Source organism: Bubalus bubalis, chromosome 6, assembly GCF_019923935.1.
Source record: "Bubalus bubalis isolate 160015118507 breed Murrah chromosome 6, NDDB_SH_1, whole genome shotgun sequence".
Lineage (NCBI taxonomy): Eukaryota > Metazoa > Chordata > Mammalia > Artiodactyla > Bovidae > Bubalus > Bubalus bubalis.
The window spans coordinates 58164410-58185653 of record NC_059162.1 but is presented as its reverse complement, the minus strand read 5'-3'; the positions used below and the strand labels follow the sequence as shown (position 1 = coordinate 58185653).

At 36.8% G+C, this 21244-nt stretch overlaps 1 protein-coding gene across 1 annotated transcript in view; it reads right to left on the bottom strand.

The window, feature by feature from the left end:
• Positions 1 to 21244, bottom strand: part of ZNHIT6 (zinc finger HIT-type containing 6) — a gene marked incomplete at its 5' end in the record, with an annotated part of 61480 nt that overhangs the window by 18418 nt on the left and 21818 nt on the right. Inside the window, 3 exons of the mRNA XM_006080479.3 lie at positions 3294 to 3371; positions 4932 to 5012; positions 6312 to 6380. Of these exons, the coding sequence (XP_006080541.3) occupies positions 3294 to 3371; positions 4932 to 5012; positions 6312 to 6380 (228 nt within the window). The remainder of the gene's footprint in view (positions 1 to 3293; positions 3372 to 4931; positions 5013 to 6311; positions 6381 to 21244) is intronic.

The following is a 21244-nucleotide window of genomic DNA, read 5'->3' as shown; positions in this document are numbered from 1 at the left end:
TATTTAAAATCAGAAAGCCACAAGGAAAATACATTTCAGTCTTCTAAGCACTTTTCAGGAAACAATAAAATCCTCCTTATTTTAAATTAGAAGCCTGCATTTTATAACCTATAATAATCTTACTTAGATGTTCTCTGAATGTACTTTCCTTTAATGGTGTAACTGTAATTAAGTATACAATGAAGTGTAAACGCTCATCTTAGCCTATCTATGAATGTATAATGTGATGAACACAGGTTTAAAAATATTTAATAAAAAAAAAATACTTCTAAATGTATCTCCATAGTGTCAAATTTCATTATTCATGATTCAGTTCAGTTCAGTCGCTCAGTTGTGTCTCTTTGCGACCCCATGAATCGCAGCACGCCAGGCCTCCCTGTCCATCACCAACTCCCGGAGTTCACTCAAACTCACGTCCATCGAGTCGGTGATGCCATCCAGCCATCTCATCCTCTGTCGTCCCCTTCTCCTCCTGCCCCCAATCCCTCCCAGCATCAGAGTCTTTTCCAATGAGTCAACTCTTTGCATGGAAGCTAATAAAACTAGGGAGTTTTGTAGAAATTAGGATAACTATATTTAAGGCTGACTTAACAGTCAGAGATATAAGGATGTACCTTAGCCCAACATAGGTCCACCTTCAGGATAAAAGGTATCTCACTTAAGAGTTTCTAACATTATTATTGCCTTAAAGTGAAAAACATCACTAGTCAAAGTTACATAGCATGGCAATTTTTAAAAACAAAATTCTTAGACCTTGGCTGTAAGCTACTGCTTCCTCTTCTTTGATAGCATTTTCATATATTATTGAGTTTAAGTAAACAACTCAAATGGGGAAATCTGGAGGACATGTTTTCATACATAGATAAGGGAAAGTCAGAATACTTTTCATGTTACTCAGTTTGGCTTGGGTTTAGTATTCTAGGTATTCCTTAAAGTCAATACTACTCATCTTTTACTTTATTACTGTACCATTGTCTCCCCTCTGGGGATTAAAAAGGTTAATCCAAGGCCCAATCGAAGTCCTTTTTAGGTTTCTAAAGAAGGAAAGCCATAATATAAGAGAAACTAAAGGCTCTTACAGGGAAATGGAGCCCAGAGAAGCTGAATTAGGTCATCTGATCTTCACTGCAGTAAGTCCTTTAACCTTTTTTGGTGAAGGTTTATCCTCTTTGGTCCTTTGTTAAAATACAATCTACCAATCTTACTTGTATCCTCCTGTCTTGCTATGTTCGGATTTCTTTCTAACGCAACTTCCTGAAAAGGTTTTACCAACTGCTCCCCTCTGGGTTGTGTCATGCTCCAGGCATTTCTGTCCCTCTCCGAGAAAACTCTGTCCTCTAGGACAAGCTGAGATCACCATTCCCATTCTCTCTTCACAGATAAACAGTACGTATTTCCAAGTCAAAAATGAACACTTATCTGGGCCTAAGCAGTCTATCCTATATTATCAACTTTAAACTATGCAGTATCTTACATTTACCTTACCTTTTATAATAGGTAAGGAATTCAAGGAGTTTTGGTTTCCTTGAATTTTGGAAGATGTTTGTAAGAATCCATTTATCTGTTGTAATAGTAGTAATAACAGCAATAGTAGCAACAGTAATAATAAAAGCATGCACTTACCATGTGCTAAATATTTATCTCAATCTCTTATGACAACCTGATTATTATTACCCCCAGTTTAGAGATGAGGAAACTAAGGCAGTTAGGCTATGTAATTTACTCAAGTTAATGTAATTAGAAGCAGACTGAGCTGGGATTCAAACCCAGCTTTGTTTTCACAGCTTGGATGCTTAAATCTCTAAGCGATACAAGCAGATGGGACCAATCATATTTAGTCTGAAGTGAATCTAGTAGTTTTGTTAATGAAACAAAAGGGGGAAAGCATCACAGATCTTAAAAGATCAGTGTTCAGCAATTTAGTGTAATGCACACGTAACTGGCACCTATTAAGGACACACTGCAGGGACTCTCAAAGATCTGTCAACGTTGTCTACTTCATCAATCCATTAAAGAAGGGACAGAGAGCCTACTGATATCAAATCACAAGGTTTGTTAGAGCCTGGCTTTCTTCACGTTCTGTGTAGAGTTCTTTCCACTGTGATATATTCAATGGTCAGTTTATCACACAAATTTTTTTATTCCTAAAGCAAAACCTGGAACATTGGAACTCTGTTGTATAGAATAGGCTTCCTCGGTGCCTCAGTAGTAAAGAATCTGCTTCAATGCAGGAGATGCAAGAGACTTGGATTTGATCTCTAGGTCAGGAAGATCCCTTAGAGTAGGAAATGGCAACCTACTCCAGTATTCTTGCCTAGGAAATTCCATGAACAGAGGAGCCTGATGGGCTACAGTTCATGGAGTTGTAAAACAGCTGGACATGACTGAGGATGCATGCACACACACCTGTACAGAATATTTCTTGAAATAAGTTACAATGGAATTTAAAAACCTTTCAGTTGCACATGATGTTATTTTAAAATATTCTAACCAGGGTGATTTTTCTTCTTCTTTTTTTTTTGTTTATTTTTTTTTTTAATTTTTATTTATTTTTTTAACTTTACAATATTGTATTGGTTTTGTCATATATCAACATGAATCCGCCACAGGTATACACGTGTTCCCCATCCTGAACCCTCCTCCCTCCCTGTACCATCCCTCTGGGTCGTCCCAGTGCACCAGCCCCAAACATCCAGTATCGTGCATCAAACCTGGACTGGCCACTTGTTTCATATATGACATTATACATGTTTCAATGCCATTCTCCCAAATCATCCCAACCCTCTCCCTCTCCCACAGAGTCCAAAAGACTGTTATATACATCAGTGTCTCTTTTGCTGTCTTGTATACAGGGTTTTTGTTACCATCTTTCTAAATTCCATATATATGCGTTAGTATACTATATTGGTGTTTTTCTTTCTGGCTTACTTCACTCTGTATAATAGGCTCCAGTTTCACCCACCTCATGAGAACTGATTCAAATGCATTCTTTTTAATGGCTGAGTAATACTCCATTGTGTATATGTACCACAGCTTTCTTATCCATTCATCTGCTGATGGGCATCTAGGTTGCTTCCATGTCCTTAACCAGGGTGATTTTTCAATTGCATTGATCCTATATTATGATGTGTGATTATCTAAAAATTTTAATTTGAAGTTCATTTTTAAAAGCCTAGGCTTTGCTGACAGCCAGATAATTAGTAAAATAACTAGCCACTTCCACTAAGCAAGCTACTTAGTTGTATTACAGAATTAGAAAACATTTAAAGAAATGGAAAGAGAAGCAACTTTACCTTACTAAATTTTGCTGCATATTTTCTACCTTCATTAAAATTCGGACCCCAGTCTGAGAGCAAATGTAGGCTTTCAACCTGAAATAAAAAAGTCATATTAAAGGAAGTAAAACTGCTTTTTAGTGTATTTTAAAACTGTGTCTATGGAAAACTAAGCATCTATGAGTAGCTAATTATAATACTTAAAATTTACCTATCCAAGCACAGAAAAAGTGTCAAAGGTATTTTCTAACCAACAATCTAAATGTAAAAAAAATTACCTATCTTCTCTCTGTACAGATTAATCTTGCTAATTTTTTTTTTTTTTAAAGTATCCAATTTGATCACAGGTATTTTGCCTTATGTTAAATATATAACCAGTGATAACAATTAGATTGTTCGTAGCAAGAGGAAAGGCTTCCCTGGTGGCTCAGTGGTAAAGAACCTGCCTGCTAAGCAGGAGATGCAGGTTTGATCCCTGGGTTGGGAAGATCCCCTGGAGAAGGAAATGGCAACCCACTTCAGTATTCTTGCCTGGGAAATCCCACAAACACAGGAGTCTGGGGGGCTACAGTCCATGGGATTGCAGAGAGTCAGACATGAGCTGAATGACTAAACAACGACTACAGTAAAAGGAAAAGAAACATGGTAGCGGTCCCAAAGACACTGTGTGGTATGCGACATAGATTGGGTTTGAGTCAACATTTTTTATGAAAAGCAGAAGATGAGATTTAACTAGAACTGAATCAGATGCTTTAGAATTCACCCAATTTAAAATTTAAAACAAACCAAGCATTACTATCTTAAGCAGGTATCACCTGGTGAAAACAAACTCCTGCTCAGAAACACATTCACATGCTAACAGTTTCCTTCTTTCAGTGCTACTATGTGTAAGACTCTGTACCAGGAACCTTATATACATAATTTTTTAAAAGCTTCATTACAACTCTATCTAGTAAACATCATCATTCTCATTTTACTGATGGAAAAAATTAAGGCCCAGAAGTTAGGTAAGTAAGTTGGCTCCTGATCACATGGCTAGTAAGGAACAAAATTAGCTATTCTAAAGCAGATATTCATAACTGAATCTTTCCACTATGCTATGTTAACCATTTTTGTCCATGTATTTCTAGACAGGAGGCAGAACTACATTACTTAGTTTTATGAAGACTTGGCTGAAACAGGATTTCCTGTTTTTAACTACTTGGAAACTCTAATTTTCAGAGTTTTGAGTTCAACTTTGAAAGAAAGTTTAGTTTAAGGGGTAAGAGTACAGACTCTGAATCCAGACTGCCTGAATTTGAATCCTACTTCCCTAATTATTAGCTCTATGAGGTCACTTAACCACTTCAAGGCTCAGTTTCTCCACCTATAAAAGGGATATAATGGCAATAATCTACTTTAAAGGGTTATTGTGAGGATTAAATGAATTAATACAAAGTGTTAAGTACTGTTATTTTTACTATAACCAAAATTCTCACCCAAAACATCACCTCTGACTGACAAAGCCTTGAGTACACCCCAAGGAAATGGGACAGAAAGTAAACTGTATGAAAATATCACATTCTAATAAAAACATGGCTTTATTTAAATATGCACATAATACACACCTCATTATGTAGAATAATTTCAGAAAGTTACAAGATTTTTGAAACATACCTTTGACGAATTACAGGATCAGACTTTTCAGGATCAATGTAAGGTCTTAGGATTTCATTAATAGTTTTATCATCTGGTACTCTTCCCAACAAAAACAAAAACAAAATTTATTATTTATAATTTTCTACTAAAGGTGTTAATTTAGAATTATTAAATATTGTGGCTTTAGAGAAAAAACTGAACATAGACCTTTTATTCTAGTCTTGGCAAAATATAATATCCTTTTAAGCAAAAATTACTTAGGAAAAAAGCTCATACATATTCATATACACTACTGTGCTACATATCCCTACCTGTAAAATATAAGTCCTTCCCCTGTTGTTAGTCAGTCATGCAACCTTAAATAATAAAGTTCTTCCCTAAAATTGATATGGCAATTACAAAGAGAGGACATTTATGCATAGTATGAATATATGCTAAAGACATTATTTAAAAGGCAACTTTAAAATTTTCTTAACCCAAGGAATCAAATAGTATACCACCATTCAAATTTTTAAATGGTATCTGAAAATGTTCATAATATGAAAAAAGTAGGATAAACAACTGTTATGTGAATTAATTCCAATTATGAGTATACATATTCATGTCCAAAATAATGTATTTTCTGAGGACACATTGTGATGTTAATAGCAGTAATTTTATCATAGTAGAATTTGGGATTATTTTTCATTTCCTGTATAACCACCTGCCTGAAGAGGTTTCCTCTTGATTCAGCCCTCCTGATTCTCCCTATGCTGCTCTCCTTCACATCTGTCCCCATCTTGAAATAAACACTATTATGATTTCTGTGCTTATCACTTCCCTCAGAGTTCTACCATTACTATGCTATGCTATGCTAAGTCACTTCAGTTGTGTCCAACTCTGTGCGACCCCATAGATGGCAGCCCACCAGGCCCCCCCGTCCCTGGGATTCTCCAGGCAAGAACAGTGGAGTGGGTCGCCATTTCCTTCTCCAACGCATGAAAGTGAAAAGTGAAAGTGAAGTCGCTCAGTCGTGTCTGACTCTTAGCGACCCCATGGACTGCAGCCTAACAGGCTCCTCCGTCCATGGGATTTTCCAAGCAAGAGTACTGGAGTGGGGTGCCATTGAAGTATTCCTAAAAAGTATACTTTTATTTTTTTCCATATTTACATACAAAAATCATACTTTATATTCTTCCTTAACTTGGTTTTCTCACTCAACATTACTTCTGAGGTTCATCCATGTTGATGTGTGTAATTGTAGTTGATTCATTTTCAGTGGTGTGTAGCATTTCATTGTATGACTATACCACACTTAGTTATCCATTCTACTACTGACATCACATCTAACAGTTTATTTTAAATATGGAGGCATAATGAAAACAAGTAAATTCTGAATAGATAGTGGTGATACTATACCTTTTTTCTACGTACACAGCTTGACTCTGAGGAAACTGAAGCTTCACATGCCAACAAAACTGTCGTTTTCTAAGAGAGAAAACAATCATGTGGGGGATAAAGGCAGACAACAGAAATCTGAACACACAACTAACTTCCTAAATTTTTGTTTTCAGATAATTATTCTAAAAGTATTCTTGGAGTTTAAAATTTTTTTCTACTAAAAGCTATTTTCTCTTTTCTAGAATGTTAGAGGTTATGTTTTTTAAACAATATACTTGCAAGAGGCTTTAAGAGGAAAAAATATTAAGCAGAACAGAAATTCCAAGGACTTCGCATTCTTGAATTAAAAGGCAAGTTCTCATAGTTCAGGGGCGTCTGAGATCAGTGAGCTACTACTTGAAGTTTACAAATAAATTTCCTCATGACTAAAAATAAAAAGCTGATGTCTCTGCCTGACTAGTTTGGAAATTAGGTGAATGAAGTATTGTCCAGTTGAGACCAGCTGGCTGCAGACACACTTCTGAGCCATGAGTACGTGCATTCAGTAGCAAAACAGGAGACAACAAGTTGGTTGCTAAGCAGAAAGCACTCTGAGTTAGTCTGCTCGCCGTTAGTCTAAACTTTGGCTTGACACAGAATCAACTGTAACAATTCACTAAATGTGTGATTTTAGAAAAATGGCCATATGCTCTATCTGATACATCAAAATTTGGAGACCATTCCTTTTTAAAAACATTTAATGCTCAAAATATTCAATCCATTACAGAAATTTAAATGTCTTCACTACATGATCATTTAATACATGTTTTTCTTTCTTGGCAAATAAATTTCTAACAACCCACCGGCAAGTTTATTGCTAGCTGTATGTACAAGCAATGGTCAATATCTCCTATAAATATATCCCTTAGCAGCATGGTCCCAAAATCTAAAATAATTTTTTTTAATACAATCTGGTAGAATATCTCCCACCAAACATTTATATGATTTGGTCAATTTTTTGTGTGAAGACTAACATAAAATTAAGTAAAAATCCTTCTATTAATGTAAGTAATCACAGATTTGCTTATGGATGCTTTCTTCAGTAACAAGATAGTTTTGGGCACTAGTTAGAGAAAAACATATTGATGCTTGATAGTGCCACTTATACAAGAAGCAATCATGTTAAAATTTTTTCTTTTTTTTGGATAGATTTAAGTTGTAGAGCATCCCTTACTGATTTAAAGGTTGGATATCTAAAATCTCAGAGGAGAAAACTTAAAAAAAACAAAACAAAACAGAAAAACCTGAACACAAACACAACAGTTACTGATTTTAAATAAATAATTCTAAAATGAAACATCTTGCAGTATTTGCTATCTGTGAAATAGGTATAAGTATAGTATCAGTATCAAGAGGCCAAGAGACACCACATTTCTTAGTATGAAGTAAAGTAATTTTTTAATCTTAATGCACAATATGGTTTCCTTCTAAATATATTTAAGTTACAGAGGGAAGATTACCAGTTTGTCATGTTTTGGAATTGTAAATCATAATCATCGCAATTGTTGCTTGAGTAATTTCAAGAACCATTTGCCTTTCTTAACATTCAGTGGACCCCAGATACCCTCAGAAAGTACTTAACATTCCAAAAACAAAGACAGAAAAGTCCTTGGAAATGATATTATTAGTTTTAGTTAGCTAGTTGTCGCTATATGGGAATCATTCATTACTCTTTTATTATATATTGCTAAATTATGCCTATTATCTATTTATATTTGGCCCGAGTTCAAACATGAACAAATCTGAAAAGTGTATTTAGCTTAAAAACAAAAAAAGAATAAAAACATTCAACATAGACATAGTCAACCAACTTGCATGTTGCCATATTTATATGCTTGAGATACTTTCTCTAAGACATGTAAGATTATAAATGTGGTTGATGAATCTTTTCACTGTTCCTTGATCCAATTCCCTTCTCCTTAAGAGAGGTAATTACTATCCTGAGGTTGGGTATCTATTTTTGTCATTTATGGTTTTATATTTTTAATACATATATAAACATATCTATGCAATATTTTGTGTGATAGCAACACCTATTTCAATGTTATCATACTCTAAATACCTCATGTCATGCTCTTTATGTTATGCTTTGGAGACTTATGATGATACATGTAAATTAGTTCATTAATTTTAACCATTACATAGTATTCCATTGCACGAAGAATGCCAAAATCTATTTATCGACTCTCTAGACATTTATGACTGCTTCCCATTTTTTACCACTTGTTCTTGTTCTTACATCACAGTAAAGAAAAACAGAAGAATGGCCTCAGGGATGGGGCTATCATGTACCTTTTCTGGCACATAGAACTTAAAGTTAACTTCACTGAAAAACTGCCTCTATGTTTTCAGTTTATGATAGTATAAGAGGCATTTGTGAACAGTAATGCGGAGTCTAAAATTTAAGAGAGAGTGGACAAAAAGGTTGAAGAGTACAGTATAAAAAATTTCTGAAATGAATGAGTTAATTAATTCCCTCTGAAGTGGTTCTTTAGTGTTCCTGAAATCGATGTGGTCCTGACTAATGCAATGAAATCTCTAAGTCTGAAAGAATTAACTTTTTCATTTTTCATACGTATATAGAACGATATGGGCTTCCCTGGTGGCTCAGACAGTAAAGAACCCGCCTGCAATGCAAGAGACCGGGTTTGATCTCTGGGTCAGGAAGATCCCTTGGAGAAGGGAATGGCTACCCACTCAAGTATTCTTGCCTGGAGAATTCCATAGACAGAGGAGGCTGGTGGGCTACACTCCATGGGGTCGCAGAGAGTCAGACACAATGGAGTAACTGAATAGCAGCATGTCACTATATGAAAGTCAAAGTAGTCACTCAGTCGTGCCCGACTCTTTGTGACCCCATGGACTACAGGCCACCAGGTTCCTCTGTCCATGGGGTTTTTCCAGAAAAGAATACTGGAGGGGACTGCCATTTCCTTCTCCAGGGGATCTTCCTGACCTAGGGATCAAACCCGCATCTCCTGCATTGCAGGCAGATTCTTTACTGCTGAGCTACCAGGGAAGCCCATATAGTGATAAAAGTCCTACTTCAAAGAATACATACATCAAAATCCCAACAACATTATTTTGGGGGGGGAACTGAGTCCCCCTCTCTTTTGTTTGTAAGTTTTCTGAAAGAATACTTTGTTAAAAAAAAAGATTAAAATTAATAATGCTTCAGTGAGCATCTCTAGGCATACAACAATTGTTTCTGAATTTTGGGTTATTTTCTAAATATAGATTCCAAGATATAGAATCATTAGGATAAAGCTGGGTTTCTCAACCTCAGCAGTGCTGACAGTTTGGACCAGATAATTCTATTATGGTTCGCGGTGTGGGGATACATCACCTTGCACACTGCAAGATGTTTAGCAGGATGTTTAGCACCAGGCCTCTCACCATGAGATGCCACTAGCAACATCCACTCCCTCAGCTGTGACAACTAAAAATGTTCCCCAATACTGCAAATGTCCTCTGCGAGGCAAAATCATGATTTTTGACAACCACTGGGATAGAGGTTTAAATATTTACTATTGTTCTTAACGCATTAGGACTTCTGTTCCCTCAATTCAGCAAAATGCCTTCAATTAGAAAGATGTCATTGTGTCCTTGCCATATTTATCAACGTTCTCAAGGATGGAATTACTATACCCAGAATATTCTCAGCAACTTAGGCACCCTAAAGCACGACGTTTGTAGTTCGATCATAGACCAGTGAAGTAATGGTGGCAATAATTAAATCTAATGTTCCCTTCTGGACAAACTGACAAGGTAATAAAAACACTGGCTCCTTCTCTGAGTGCCATGAAACTGAAGTAATCATTCATGCACAGCAAAGCTTTTTCTCCTCCTCTCTCAAATATCCACACACACACACACACACACCATACATTCTCAATGTGGGAAGCATCACTCCCAAGAGGCTGAAAACTGGTTCTTAGGAGGGTAGAAAATATTAGTATAATGGTTTGTTTGTGGCCCTCTGGAGGGCTCCAGTACATAAACAGATACATATGTGGTATCAAAATATCAGGGTGGGTGGGCAGGCGGGCAGGCAGCAATTTGAGGGAAAATGTTTAAAAAGGTTCCTTGGGAGGTGATAATGAGAAAAGACTGAGAAACACCTATGTGAACAAGTATTAAATGACAAAAATAATTATTATTTTACACTTGATTTTAGTGAGTTAACATAGGACATTTATTCAACAACTCTAGCTTACTAGAAACTGTTGATGTTCATTCTCTCCCACAGTTCCAAGACAATAATATGTGGATGAAACACAAATTTGGGGCTGGGGAAGTAATGTATTTATATATTCAACTACTCTTCTGACTTCATGGCTTTGTATTTAGAAGTATGAAGGATACGCCCCAAATTTTTAACGATGGTTATTTCTTAACATTATGAAAGGACTTAATTCTTTCTCTGTGTGTCTGTATTAAATAAACTGTCGACATAATGACTGGCTATTTTTTATTATCAGAAAAATCAAAGATGCTTTCATGGGGAAGTCACAGAAAAGACAAGAATAATTTTAACATTCTTTTTAAACTTAAAAATATTTTATTCACTGACATATATACACTGCTGCTGCTGCTAAGTCACTTTAGTCGTGTCCGACTCTGTGTGACCCCATAGATGGCAGCCCACCAGGCTTCCCCGTTCCTGGGATTCTCCAGGCAAGAACACTGGAGAGGGTTGCCATTTCCTTCCCCAATGCATTAAAGTGAAAAGTGAAAGTGAAGTCGCTCAGTCGTGTCCGACTCTAGCGACCCCATGGACTGCAGCCTACCAGGCTCCTCCGTCCATGGGATTTTCTAGGCAAAAGTACTGGAGTGGGGTGCCATTGCCTTCTCCGATATATACACTACCATATGTAAAACAGATTGCTAGTGGGAAGCTACTATATAACACAGGGAGCCCAGGCTGTGCTCTGTGACGACCTAGATGGGTGAGATGGCAGGGGTGGGAGGGAGGCTCCAGAGGAAGAGGATATATATATATGACTGATTTACGTTGCTGTATGGCACAAACCATTACAACACTGTAAAGCAATTATCCTATTAAAAACAAATAAATAAAAGTGATGAATATTCAGGGGAAAATTCTCAAGTTTTTCCAAATAAAAATATTTTATTATTAGAAGTCCTATTTTAAAGTGTTTATCTCAGAAATTATTACTCAACCAGAACTAGGGTTCCTTATTTAATCTTCTGACAGCTTCAAAGCTTTGTGCCTCAAGAAATATGCTGCAACTAAGAGTAACATTGGAGAAGGCGATGGCACTCCACTCCAGTACTCTTGCCTGGAAAATCCCATGGACGGAGGAGCCTGTTAGGCTGCAGTCCATGGGGTCGCAAAGAGTCGGACACGACTGAGCGACTTCCCTTTCACTGTTCACTTTCATGCATTGGAGAAGGAAATGGCAACCCACTCCAGTGTTCTTGCCTGGAGAATCCCAGGGACAGGGGAGCCTGGTGGGCTGCCGTCTGTGGGGTCGCACAGAGTCGGACACAACTGAAGTGACTTAGTGGCAGCAGCAGCAGCAAGAGTAACATGTGGAGACTGAATTCTAAGAACTAAGATTTCTAATACAAAGTTTAAATGCATGTGAACACTTTTGTTCCTTAAAAAAACTGCCAATTCTCATTCCATTACATCACTGATTAACCAACATTTACTCAAAGAACACTTATGAGGGCTCTCTGAGTATTAGGGATGCAAAGAGACGTGGGGGATGAGCCCAAAGCAGCCTCTTTTTAAAAGGGCAGTGAATGAACCACCAACGCACGTTTTTCCTTCCAAATCACTGTAAGAAGAGTATAGAGTTTCACATAAAAGAACTCTGTTCTTTATTGACATTGTACACAGAAAAGATACCCAATATACTGTAATGCCCAGAGGCAGGAGAGGGGAGAGGTGAAGTGGACTCTGTTTGAATCCTACTCTTAACAAAATTTATTACTTCATGTGATCTTGAGCAAGAGACACATCTCCTCTATGCCTCAGCGTTCTCACAGTAAAACAGGGAGAACAATATTTATATCATAGGATTAAGTGAGTATATATATATATAGGTCAAGAGCTCAGAACACCACAACCAAAAACGTTAGTTACTGTTATTACTACTGTTATAATTTTACATTCATTTTAATGTCCTGTGAGTTATGAAGCTTAGAACAGAAATACTGCAGGGTCTTCAACTTAGAATACTGTGCCACGAGTTTATAACCAAACTCTACTTTCATGGAATTCAGTGTTTATGAAACTGGACATGTGGACTAACACCAGACTGCCAAGGGCTCTGAATGTTCTGTCAAACAATATGGATTTTATTCTGATTAATGCACTACCAACACAGGTTATTAAAGAAGAGCAAAATGAAGGCTTAGAAGGAATCTGTCATCCTGCTATTTAACTCTCCTAATAACTGTTTCTACAGTATATTCAGGCCATTAACTCTTCAACTCTTGTTCACAGTTATTAAGGGAAGTATTTCCTACAAGCTTGTGGAGAAGCTTGCTGATACAGTGCAGTTTAAATATGCCTGAAATTTTTACTTATGATTCATAAATACAGGTGACGTCATGAGGTAAGTGAAAGCTAAAATTTCTACAAGTCTGATCTTCAGACTACCATGTGTATGTGCGTGCTCAGTCACTTGAGTCGTGTCTGACTCTTCATGGCCCTACGGACTGTAGCCCGCCAGGCTTCTCTGTCCATGGGATTCTCAGGCAAGAATACTGGAGTGGGTTGCCATGCCCTCCTCCAGGGCATCTTCCTGATCCAGGCGTCGAACCCATGCCATTCATTAACTCAGAAAAGTCTACAGGTTATGCAAACCACCAGTGAAGCCTTATACCAGAAAGCACTAGCTTGTAGCAACAGCAGTAAACAACAGTCATCCTTTGGTATCCTGGGGGAGTTGGTTCAGTCCTCCCCTGCACCCTGCTGCACAGATACCAAAACTGAAGATGCTCAAGTCCTTTATTTAAAATGTCTATCAGCATATAACCTACACACATCCTCCCAAATACTTTAAAATCATCTCTAGATTGTTTATAATATCTAACACAATATAAATGCTATGTAAACAGTTGCTGGTATACAGCATATTCAAGTTTTGCTTTTTTGGAACCTTCCAAGATTTTCCCCAAATATTTTTAATCTGTGATTGACTAAATCTGTAGATGCAGAACTGGCAGATGCAGAGGGCTGACTAGTTTATTAAGTGCCTCCTGAATGCCAGGCATTGTTCTAAGTGTTTTATATGTATCAATTAATTTAATTTTTGTAATTCTATGGGATAAAGGCTACTATTTCATTTATAGGAGAGAACACTAAGGTAAAGACAAGTCAGGCACTCTTCCAACATTATTATTCTGTTGGAAAGTGGCAGAGCTGGGGTTTGAACCCAGGCAGCACTTCAAATCTTAAGAGTTTATGCTGCAATCTAGCATACTATTATGAACTTTCCAGAAATCAAAGTTCAATAACAAACCATGTATTTTTCTGTACTAATAACTCAAATGGATCTCAATTTTATTTTAAACACTCGCCTCCATATTTTAAAATCACTTTTAAGAGTTATCCTGGACATTCTGTCTCCTTGGCAATCCCTTACCTCCATTCTCCTTCCTAATCCATAATCAGATTTTGATGAATAATAGATCCCATCCCCATCTCTAGGACTACACACTTACTGTTTGGCTTAAGAAAGTCACACCTTATATTCACCTGGACACAAGGTCTCAGGATTGGGCAGATGACCTAGGTGGTCCAATCACAGTGAATTTCAGGTTTCCTCTTCAGTTACATTGGGAAACAAGCACTCCTAAATATTCTACCTAAACCATTAGAAGGATTTGGCGGACATCACAGAAAATACAATGAAGAATCATCTATAAACTGGGTCTTTCATGACACAATGAGTCACTGTACCTGAACTCCTGAAGTCCATCCTACCTGTGGACATTCAGTTATGAAAGCCTATATAATAATACACCACATTTATAGCTCAAATTCGTTTGAACTGAATATTTTATTTCATGCAAATAAAGCATCTTGTTTCATACAAGGGATTACATTTTTCTTTCTAGGCTCCTTCTTGCATTTCTAAGCCATAGTGAAGATAGATTAATCAATATATTGTCAACTGCTATAAAATTTGGAAACAGAAAATAACACCCAATGAACTATTAGGAAAAAGGAATTTTATTCCACTGTGGGTAATAAAATCTTTTTTTAACTTAAAGCAGAAAGAAAATCTACAAAAATGTGAAACCCTTCAATAATAAATAAACACACATAATCCTTCACTCACAGGCATTTTATATTTTGAAATTTAAATTTTTATCTTTTAAATTTAAAGCCTCAAAAATAAACATAACTATCTTCATAAAAATAACCCATCTATTTTGTTAGGATTGGTACCACAGCAAATGTTCTTGGAAGAGTGAATGCAAAGGGTTACTGGAATTGGGGAGAATGAAAACCGTAATTTTATGCCTCACATCATTATGAAATACTTTGAGAAGTTCCAGTTATATTTTGCTCCTTTAAAAACCAGTTTCACTACTGGTAATACATGATCATAATAGGAAACAGGTTAACCTGCTTGTGGAATATGTGGTAGACAGTATATTAAGAAAACGGATATAGTAGGTAAAGATCGAAATGAAGAAAAAGTACATTTTGCTTCAAATAACTAATATATATTCGAGCACTTAATAAGGCAGTTCTCCACCGGGAGTGGCACCAACCTCATTTGGAAGCGGCCAGGCAGTTTTGATTGTTCCGAGACTGGGGAGCACTTTAGGTATTTAGTGGGCAGGGACCAGAAATGCCAACGTTCCTGTAATGCACATGAAAGTGCCACACAACAAAAACTGTCCTGTTCAAAATGTCAACAGAGGCCTTACCAAGAAACACTAGAATACAGAAAGGACAGCAGATACATGCATACCAAAAACTGAACACTAGCACTAAATGCATGCATCTGTTTTACATTAACTTTGGAAAAATATGTACCATAGGAACCCTGGCAAAGGAGAAATAATGGAGAAGATGAGCTACCATGTGTATTTTCACAGATGTCTAGGAAACAGGAAAGGGGAAGGCATTCTAGGATTAGGAATAACCACTCTGGGTGCCTTTAGTTGAACACACTAGGAAATCAGGTGGGGGCATCTATGAAAATCTACTATTTAGTATGGATCCCAATCCTTAGAGGAACAGGAACATACTGCTTAAAGTAAGAAATATTTGAAAGAGGTATTTCCAACTGCTGAAAAAGCAATTTGAAATGGGGGGTGCGTAGGGAGGGATAAAGGAAGGTAATTTTAGGTTACAGAAAAGGGTAAAACACTTGAGACCTTCAGATAGTTCAAAGCTGGTGAGGTGACAAATTTCACCTACTGGCAATTCTGCCTGTGACCAGTAAAGGTATCTCGGAGCTAATGACTCCTGTGGGCACAGAAGCACTAAAGGATTCTGAGCAGGTGACCATCAGAGTAAACACATGCTTTCAGAAGATGTATTGGCATCAATGTATAAGAGTGACTGAGGTAAGGAGACACTGAAGGTATGGAGAGTTCCTTAGAGGCTCTCTAGTAACCCCGGGTGAGGCAAGATGGGCCTGCATGGGAGAAGATGACAGCTGCTGGATGCTACAGATGATAGATGCCACAATGAAGGCAGTGGAAAGGTACTCACTCCTGAGAGGAACAAGCACACTTGGTGGCTGAGGACAGACTTTCCTAACTGAACCAATACGGGGACCGTAACATGATCAACAATGTTTGGTTTCCACTTGAGTGAATGCTGCCTGTTGCCATGGAAAGGCACACCCTCTCTGATGCTGTGGAGTAAAAACTTCCTTACCACTGTCTACATGTCCCCAGTAAGGAAATACCTGATTAACCGAAGAACCATTAGAAAAACAGTGTGAAAGAATAGAGGCATTAAGTCCTTGTTGTTGCTTTGAAATTCTTCCATTAAACTGTATCAGTTATGGGGAAGAAACCACAGAGCTAACCATGTTCAATTAGTTAACAAGTGTGCACTGAAAACCTACTATGTCATATTCTCTAATCCACCTCTCCCATCACGACCATAACTGCTAAACCCATTATTTCATTTTCTTTTGTTCTTTTCTAAAGTCAGTTTGCAGCAAGGTAAAAACCTATATATAACACCATACCTAAACCTTATAAAACACCATGCCTAAAAAGAAACAAAAAGCTCAAACCCACAAAAACAAAACCAAAAACCTGTCCTTTAAGAAATGTATTGCCATATAATTATTGAAGAAAAAAAGTGCTCTTGACATTAACACAGTGACGGATACCAGGTATATCACTGCAATATAATTTGAATGTTATAATTTTATTCAAAAAGTAATGAAAAAAATTTTAACTGAAGTGTAGTTGACTTAGAATGTTTTGCCAATCTTTGCTATACAGCAAAGTGACTCAGTTATACACATATAGACGTTTTTACAAAAAGTAATTTTAAGACACTGTAAAAGGTTATTTCTTTACAAGAGAGACATCTAGTGGCTAGCTTCTAAAACAGGACTGGAACTCAAATATCAATTCATACTGTTGTTTAACAATGGACACACTCCTACTATCTAAACACTCTAAGTTTAAGACAGACCCATAGACAGAGAGCCTAAGAACTCTGAGCCAAAAGTAAGATAGCAACTCAGTTCTAAGTTGACAGTGGTAAAGGAATGAAGATAGACTGGGCTGCTTAGAACTGAGGGTCAGGGCCATGTGGAGATAAACTGCCAGAAGAGGAAGGTCAAAAGCTGGGTCCGCTCCTAGGGAATAAGAGGTTAGACCACATAAGAGAGCATATGCCTGGAGATAAGGTAAATATATTACTGGGGAGGAGTCCTCAGTCCAATTCTTTTTTTCCAAATGACAACTCAAAATATATTGCCCCTCAATGCTGAATCCTCTGCTCAGACCCTAATGGCCCAGGAAAATAAAATAAGGAACTTAGGCAACCAAATGAGATGTTATTCAAACACAATCAAAGATAATCTCCAGGTTTGCTACTCATGGCTTCCTATAAAAGAAAAAAAAAAAAAAAAAAACTAAAATACAACTGAAAAGATGAAGCCATGGATAAAAACATGGAATTTTATCTGAGTATCAGAATACTTTCCGAAGACTATAACTACAACTCAAAATGTATAATAGTCCTACCACATTTATCAATTTTTAAAAAGTTATCATTTTAAAAATTCATTTATTTATTCTTAAAATAAATATAACATGCACAGTCTAAAATTCAAAAAAGGTACAAAAGGGCACATAATTCCCATTCCTGTCCTCATCTACATAGTTCCCCTCCCTTAAGATAACTACTATTAAGTGCTTATAACATAAGAATAGATATTATATTAACCTTTACTTTTCATACAGTGGCAGAAAATGCTAGTATATAATGAATGTAGTTCTGTATCTGTCTTTATTCACTTAGTATTTCTGGCAACCACTCCATATTCATACATTTAGAGTTGCTGAATTTTTTTCCCATTATAAAGGCACACCATAATTCACTTCAGTAGTCCACTATTGACGGGTATTTAGATTCATACTGCTCTCTTACTATCAAAACATTGCGTTGAATATCCTGGTACATATTTCATTTTCCATACATATGATTATATGTGCCAGATACATTTCTAAGAGTAGAACTGTTCAGTGAACAAGTCATTATCATGCCTTCCTGATCCATCTCTCTTCAACAACTGAAGTTCCCTTTGTTCAGGGCCACTACTTATTTTAAGCAATTAGTGCAAAATGGTAAAGAAGATCATCTGAAAATCTTCTCAAAGCACTCAATAAGAAATCCTGGACAAATACAGCAAACATACTGAGCTCATCAAAAAGTAAGAAACATCTTCAGGAGCCAAAAGGAAGCAGGAACTAAAAACCATAGTGGAATGAGGAAACTACACCAGCTCTGGAGGCCTTTGCCTCTGAGTAACCAAGAGGCTTAGTAATTAAAAGGCTTATGTTTCAACAGCCACTGGGTAACATGAGACAAGATACTGGTACCAAATAAGGCGAAGACCTTAAATTAAGACCACTGCATAAAACTAGTGAAAGGGGGAACCAGAAAAATTGTGGCTACCAGCAAAGGGAGATAAGGAGGAAACACGTTAATCTCAGCTTAAGCCTGAGGGGGAAAGAAAGGATCGGGGGTGGGGGAAAGGTTTCAATTGAGAATGAATAACTATGAAATCCTCAAATGGGTTGGAGTTCAAATCATTACCATAGATAGTATAGTCTGATAAACTTCAAACTAAGAAATTAAAGAGGGTCCTCGACTGGTGCAATGCGGTATCTGGCATAAGCAACTGCATACCACCTCCTGCATGAACTTGACTTCACAATTACATTTTAGAAAAAAACAAGGAAATAAGCCATCATAATGAAGAATCAGCAGAAACAGCAGATAGCTGTAGCAAATTTCCAAGAATTTAAGACAGAATTATTTATGCAGATAACAGATGTATTAAATTATTGAATAAAAAGGGAGGTTAAAACCTGAGAAGGGAACACATTCTACTTAAAAGACCAGATACATTTGAAAAAGGAACATAACTCCTAGACATGAAAAATGTAACTGAAACAAAAAACCCATCCAGTGCATGGGCTAAAGGTCAGATTAATTAGACACAACAAGGAGGGAAAAGTGACTTGGTTGATACAGCTGAATTAATTGCCCAGAATGTAGCAAAGATGAACAAAAAAACAAAAAGTTAAGGTAACAAATTAGAATTTTCCAGAATTATGCAGAAAGCACACCACCATGGAAGGAAGATAAATTACCCAAAGACAAAAATGAAGAACTTAAAAGCAATTGACATAGAAAGACTATATAAAACAACAATGTCCTCAATAGTGGCAAAAGAAGTGAGAGGACAGTGTTATAAATAATTAAAGTGAAGTACTAAAATGTGACCCTGAGATACTTCATATTCAGCTAAACTATTGTTCAAAAGCAAGGGTGGAGCTATAGGATTCATACATATGAAATTTTAAAACAGGCAAAATTCATCTTCAGGGGAAAAATTAGAATAGTTTGTCTGGGGAGGAAATGGGATAACCATGAAAAATCTTTTGGGTGATGATAGTGTTTTACCTATTTACAGGGACTGGGTTATACAGGTATATATGCATTTGTCAAAACTCAACAAATGTACACTTAAGATTTGTGCATTTCACTACATGTAAATTTCACAATAGTAAAAGTTAGCTTCTTATCTTTCAGACAACTAAACTCCAATATTATTTTTCTACTGGATATTTATCATGGATGTCATGGCATGACAATGCTTCTATATGTAATTTAATGGTTGCATAGAATTCCACTGTATGAAGGCATCATTATTAACTTAGCTCAGTCCAGTACCGAGGGATACTCAAAGTTGTTTCCAGGTTTTGTGTTGTTAAAAACAATACTGCACTAGATAAATATGTACATATATGTCTGTGAACTGTACTAATACATGTGTAGGCCAAATTCCTTGAATAGGCACGCATAACGTTTTTAGAAACACTGCCTTCTAAAATGACTCCTAAGTTTTTACTCTCAAGAACAGTGAAAGAAGAAAATGGTCTGGGTAGCTCACACGTTCACTGTATTAAATATTACTAATATATGCTTGTCAGACACATACTGTTTGTGTGTATACACACACACACATACATATACATCTTTCTATGACCATCTATTCTTATCCTTTGTCCTCTTTCTTAATTACTAGTCTTTTTTCTTATCAATGCATAAACATTGTCATATATGTCAAAGATTTTTTTGGAGAGGGGGTCTTTTGATTTTATTATGGTCTTTTCAGGCTATACAATTTTTTTAAAAAAGCTATGTAAATTTAGTTATTTTTCCCTTAATGGCTTTGGATGGGATGCTTCTCTCTTCAAAATTATGAAAATATTTCCGTATTTTTTTATTTCAAGTTTTAGATTTTACTAACATGATGTTGTAGGTCACTTAGACTTCAAAAATAAATTTACTCATTCACAGAAAATGAGATCAGATTTCTGGTTACTGGAGAGAAGGGAGAAGGAAGGGGAACTGGAGAAGGGTAGTCAAAAAGTACAAACTTCCAGTTGTAAGAGAAATAAGCACTAAGGAGATAAAAAAACAACATGATAAATATAATCAACACTGCAGTGTGTTATATATGAAAGTTGCTCAGAGAGTAAATACTAAGCATTCTCATCACAAGAAAAACTTTTCTATTTCTTTAATTTTTTATCTATGAGATGAGGGATGTTTACTAAATTTATTATGATAATCATTTCATGATGTTAGTAAATCAAATCATTAGGCTATACACCTTACACAGAGCTTTATGTCAATTATATCTCAATTAATTCCACCTGGACCTTCATCAAAAGATCATTTCAATGCTGAGCAACTTTCACAAAACAATTTCTGAACACTGGTGGAGGACACTAGGCACCCAGAAAGGCAGCCCATTCTCTTCGAAAGGAGGTAGGACAAAATATAAAAGACAAAGAGAGACAAAAGAGTTAGGGGTGAGACCTGTCCTGGGGAGTCGTGAAGGAGAAGTTTCCACACAATAAGAAACCCTCTCACAGGCGGGTCTGTGGGGAGTTCTGGAATCTCAGAAGGCAAAATAACCTAGAGGTGGGGGGTGGGGGTGGGGGTGGAGTGGGGGAACCCACAGAATACATGCCTAACTGTAACTGTGGAAAAGAGAACTTTCCTGGAAAGGCTCTAACCTAACAACCTAACATGCAGCCTGGCCTGATCACAGCACATAGGACTGAGCAAATACCAAAGGAGAGCTAGCAGTGTACCAGCCCCTCCCCGCCCAGAGGCAAAGAGGCAGCCTTGACACAGCCCG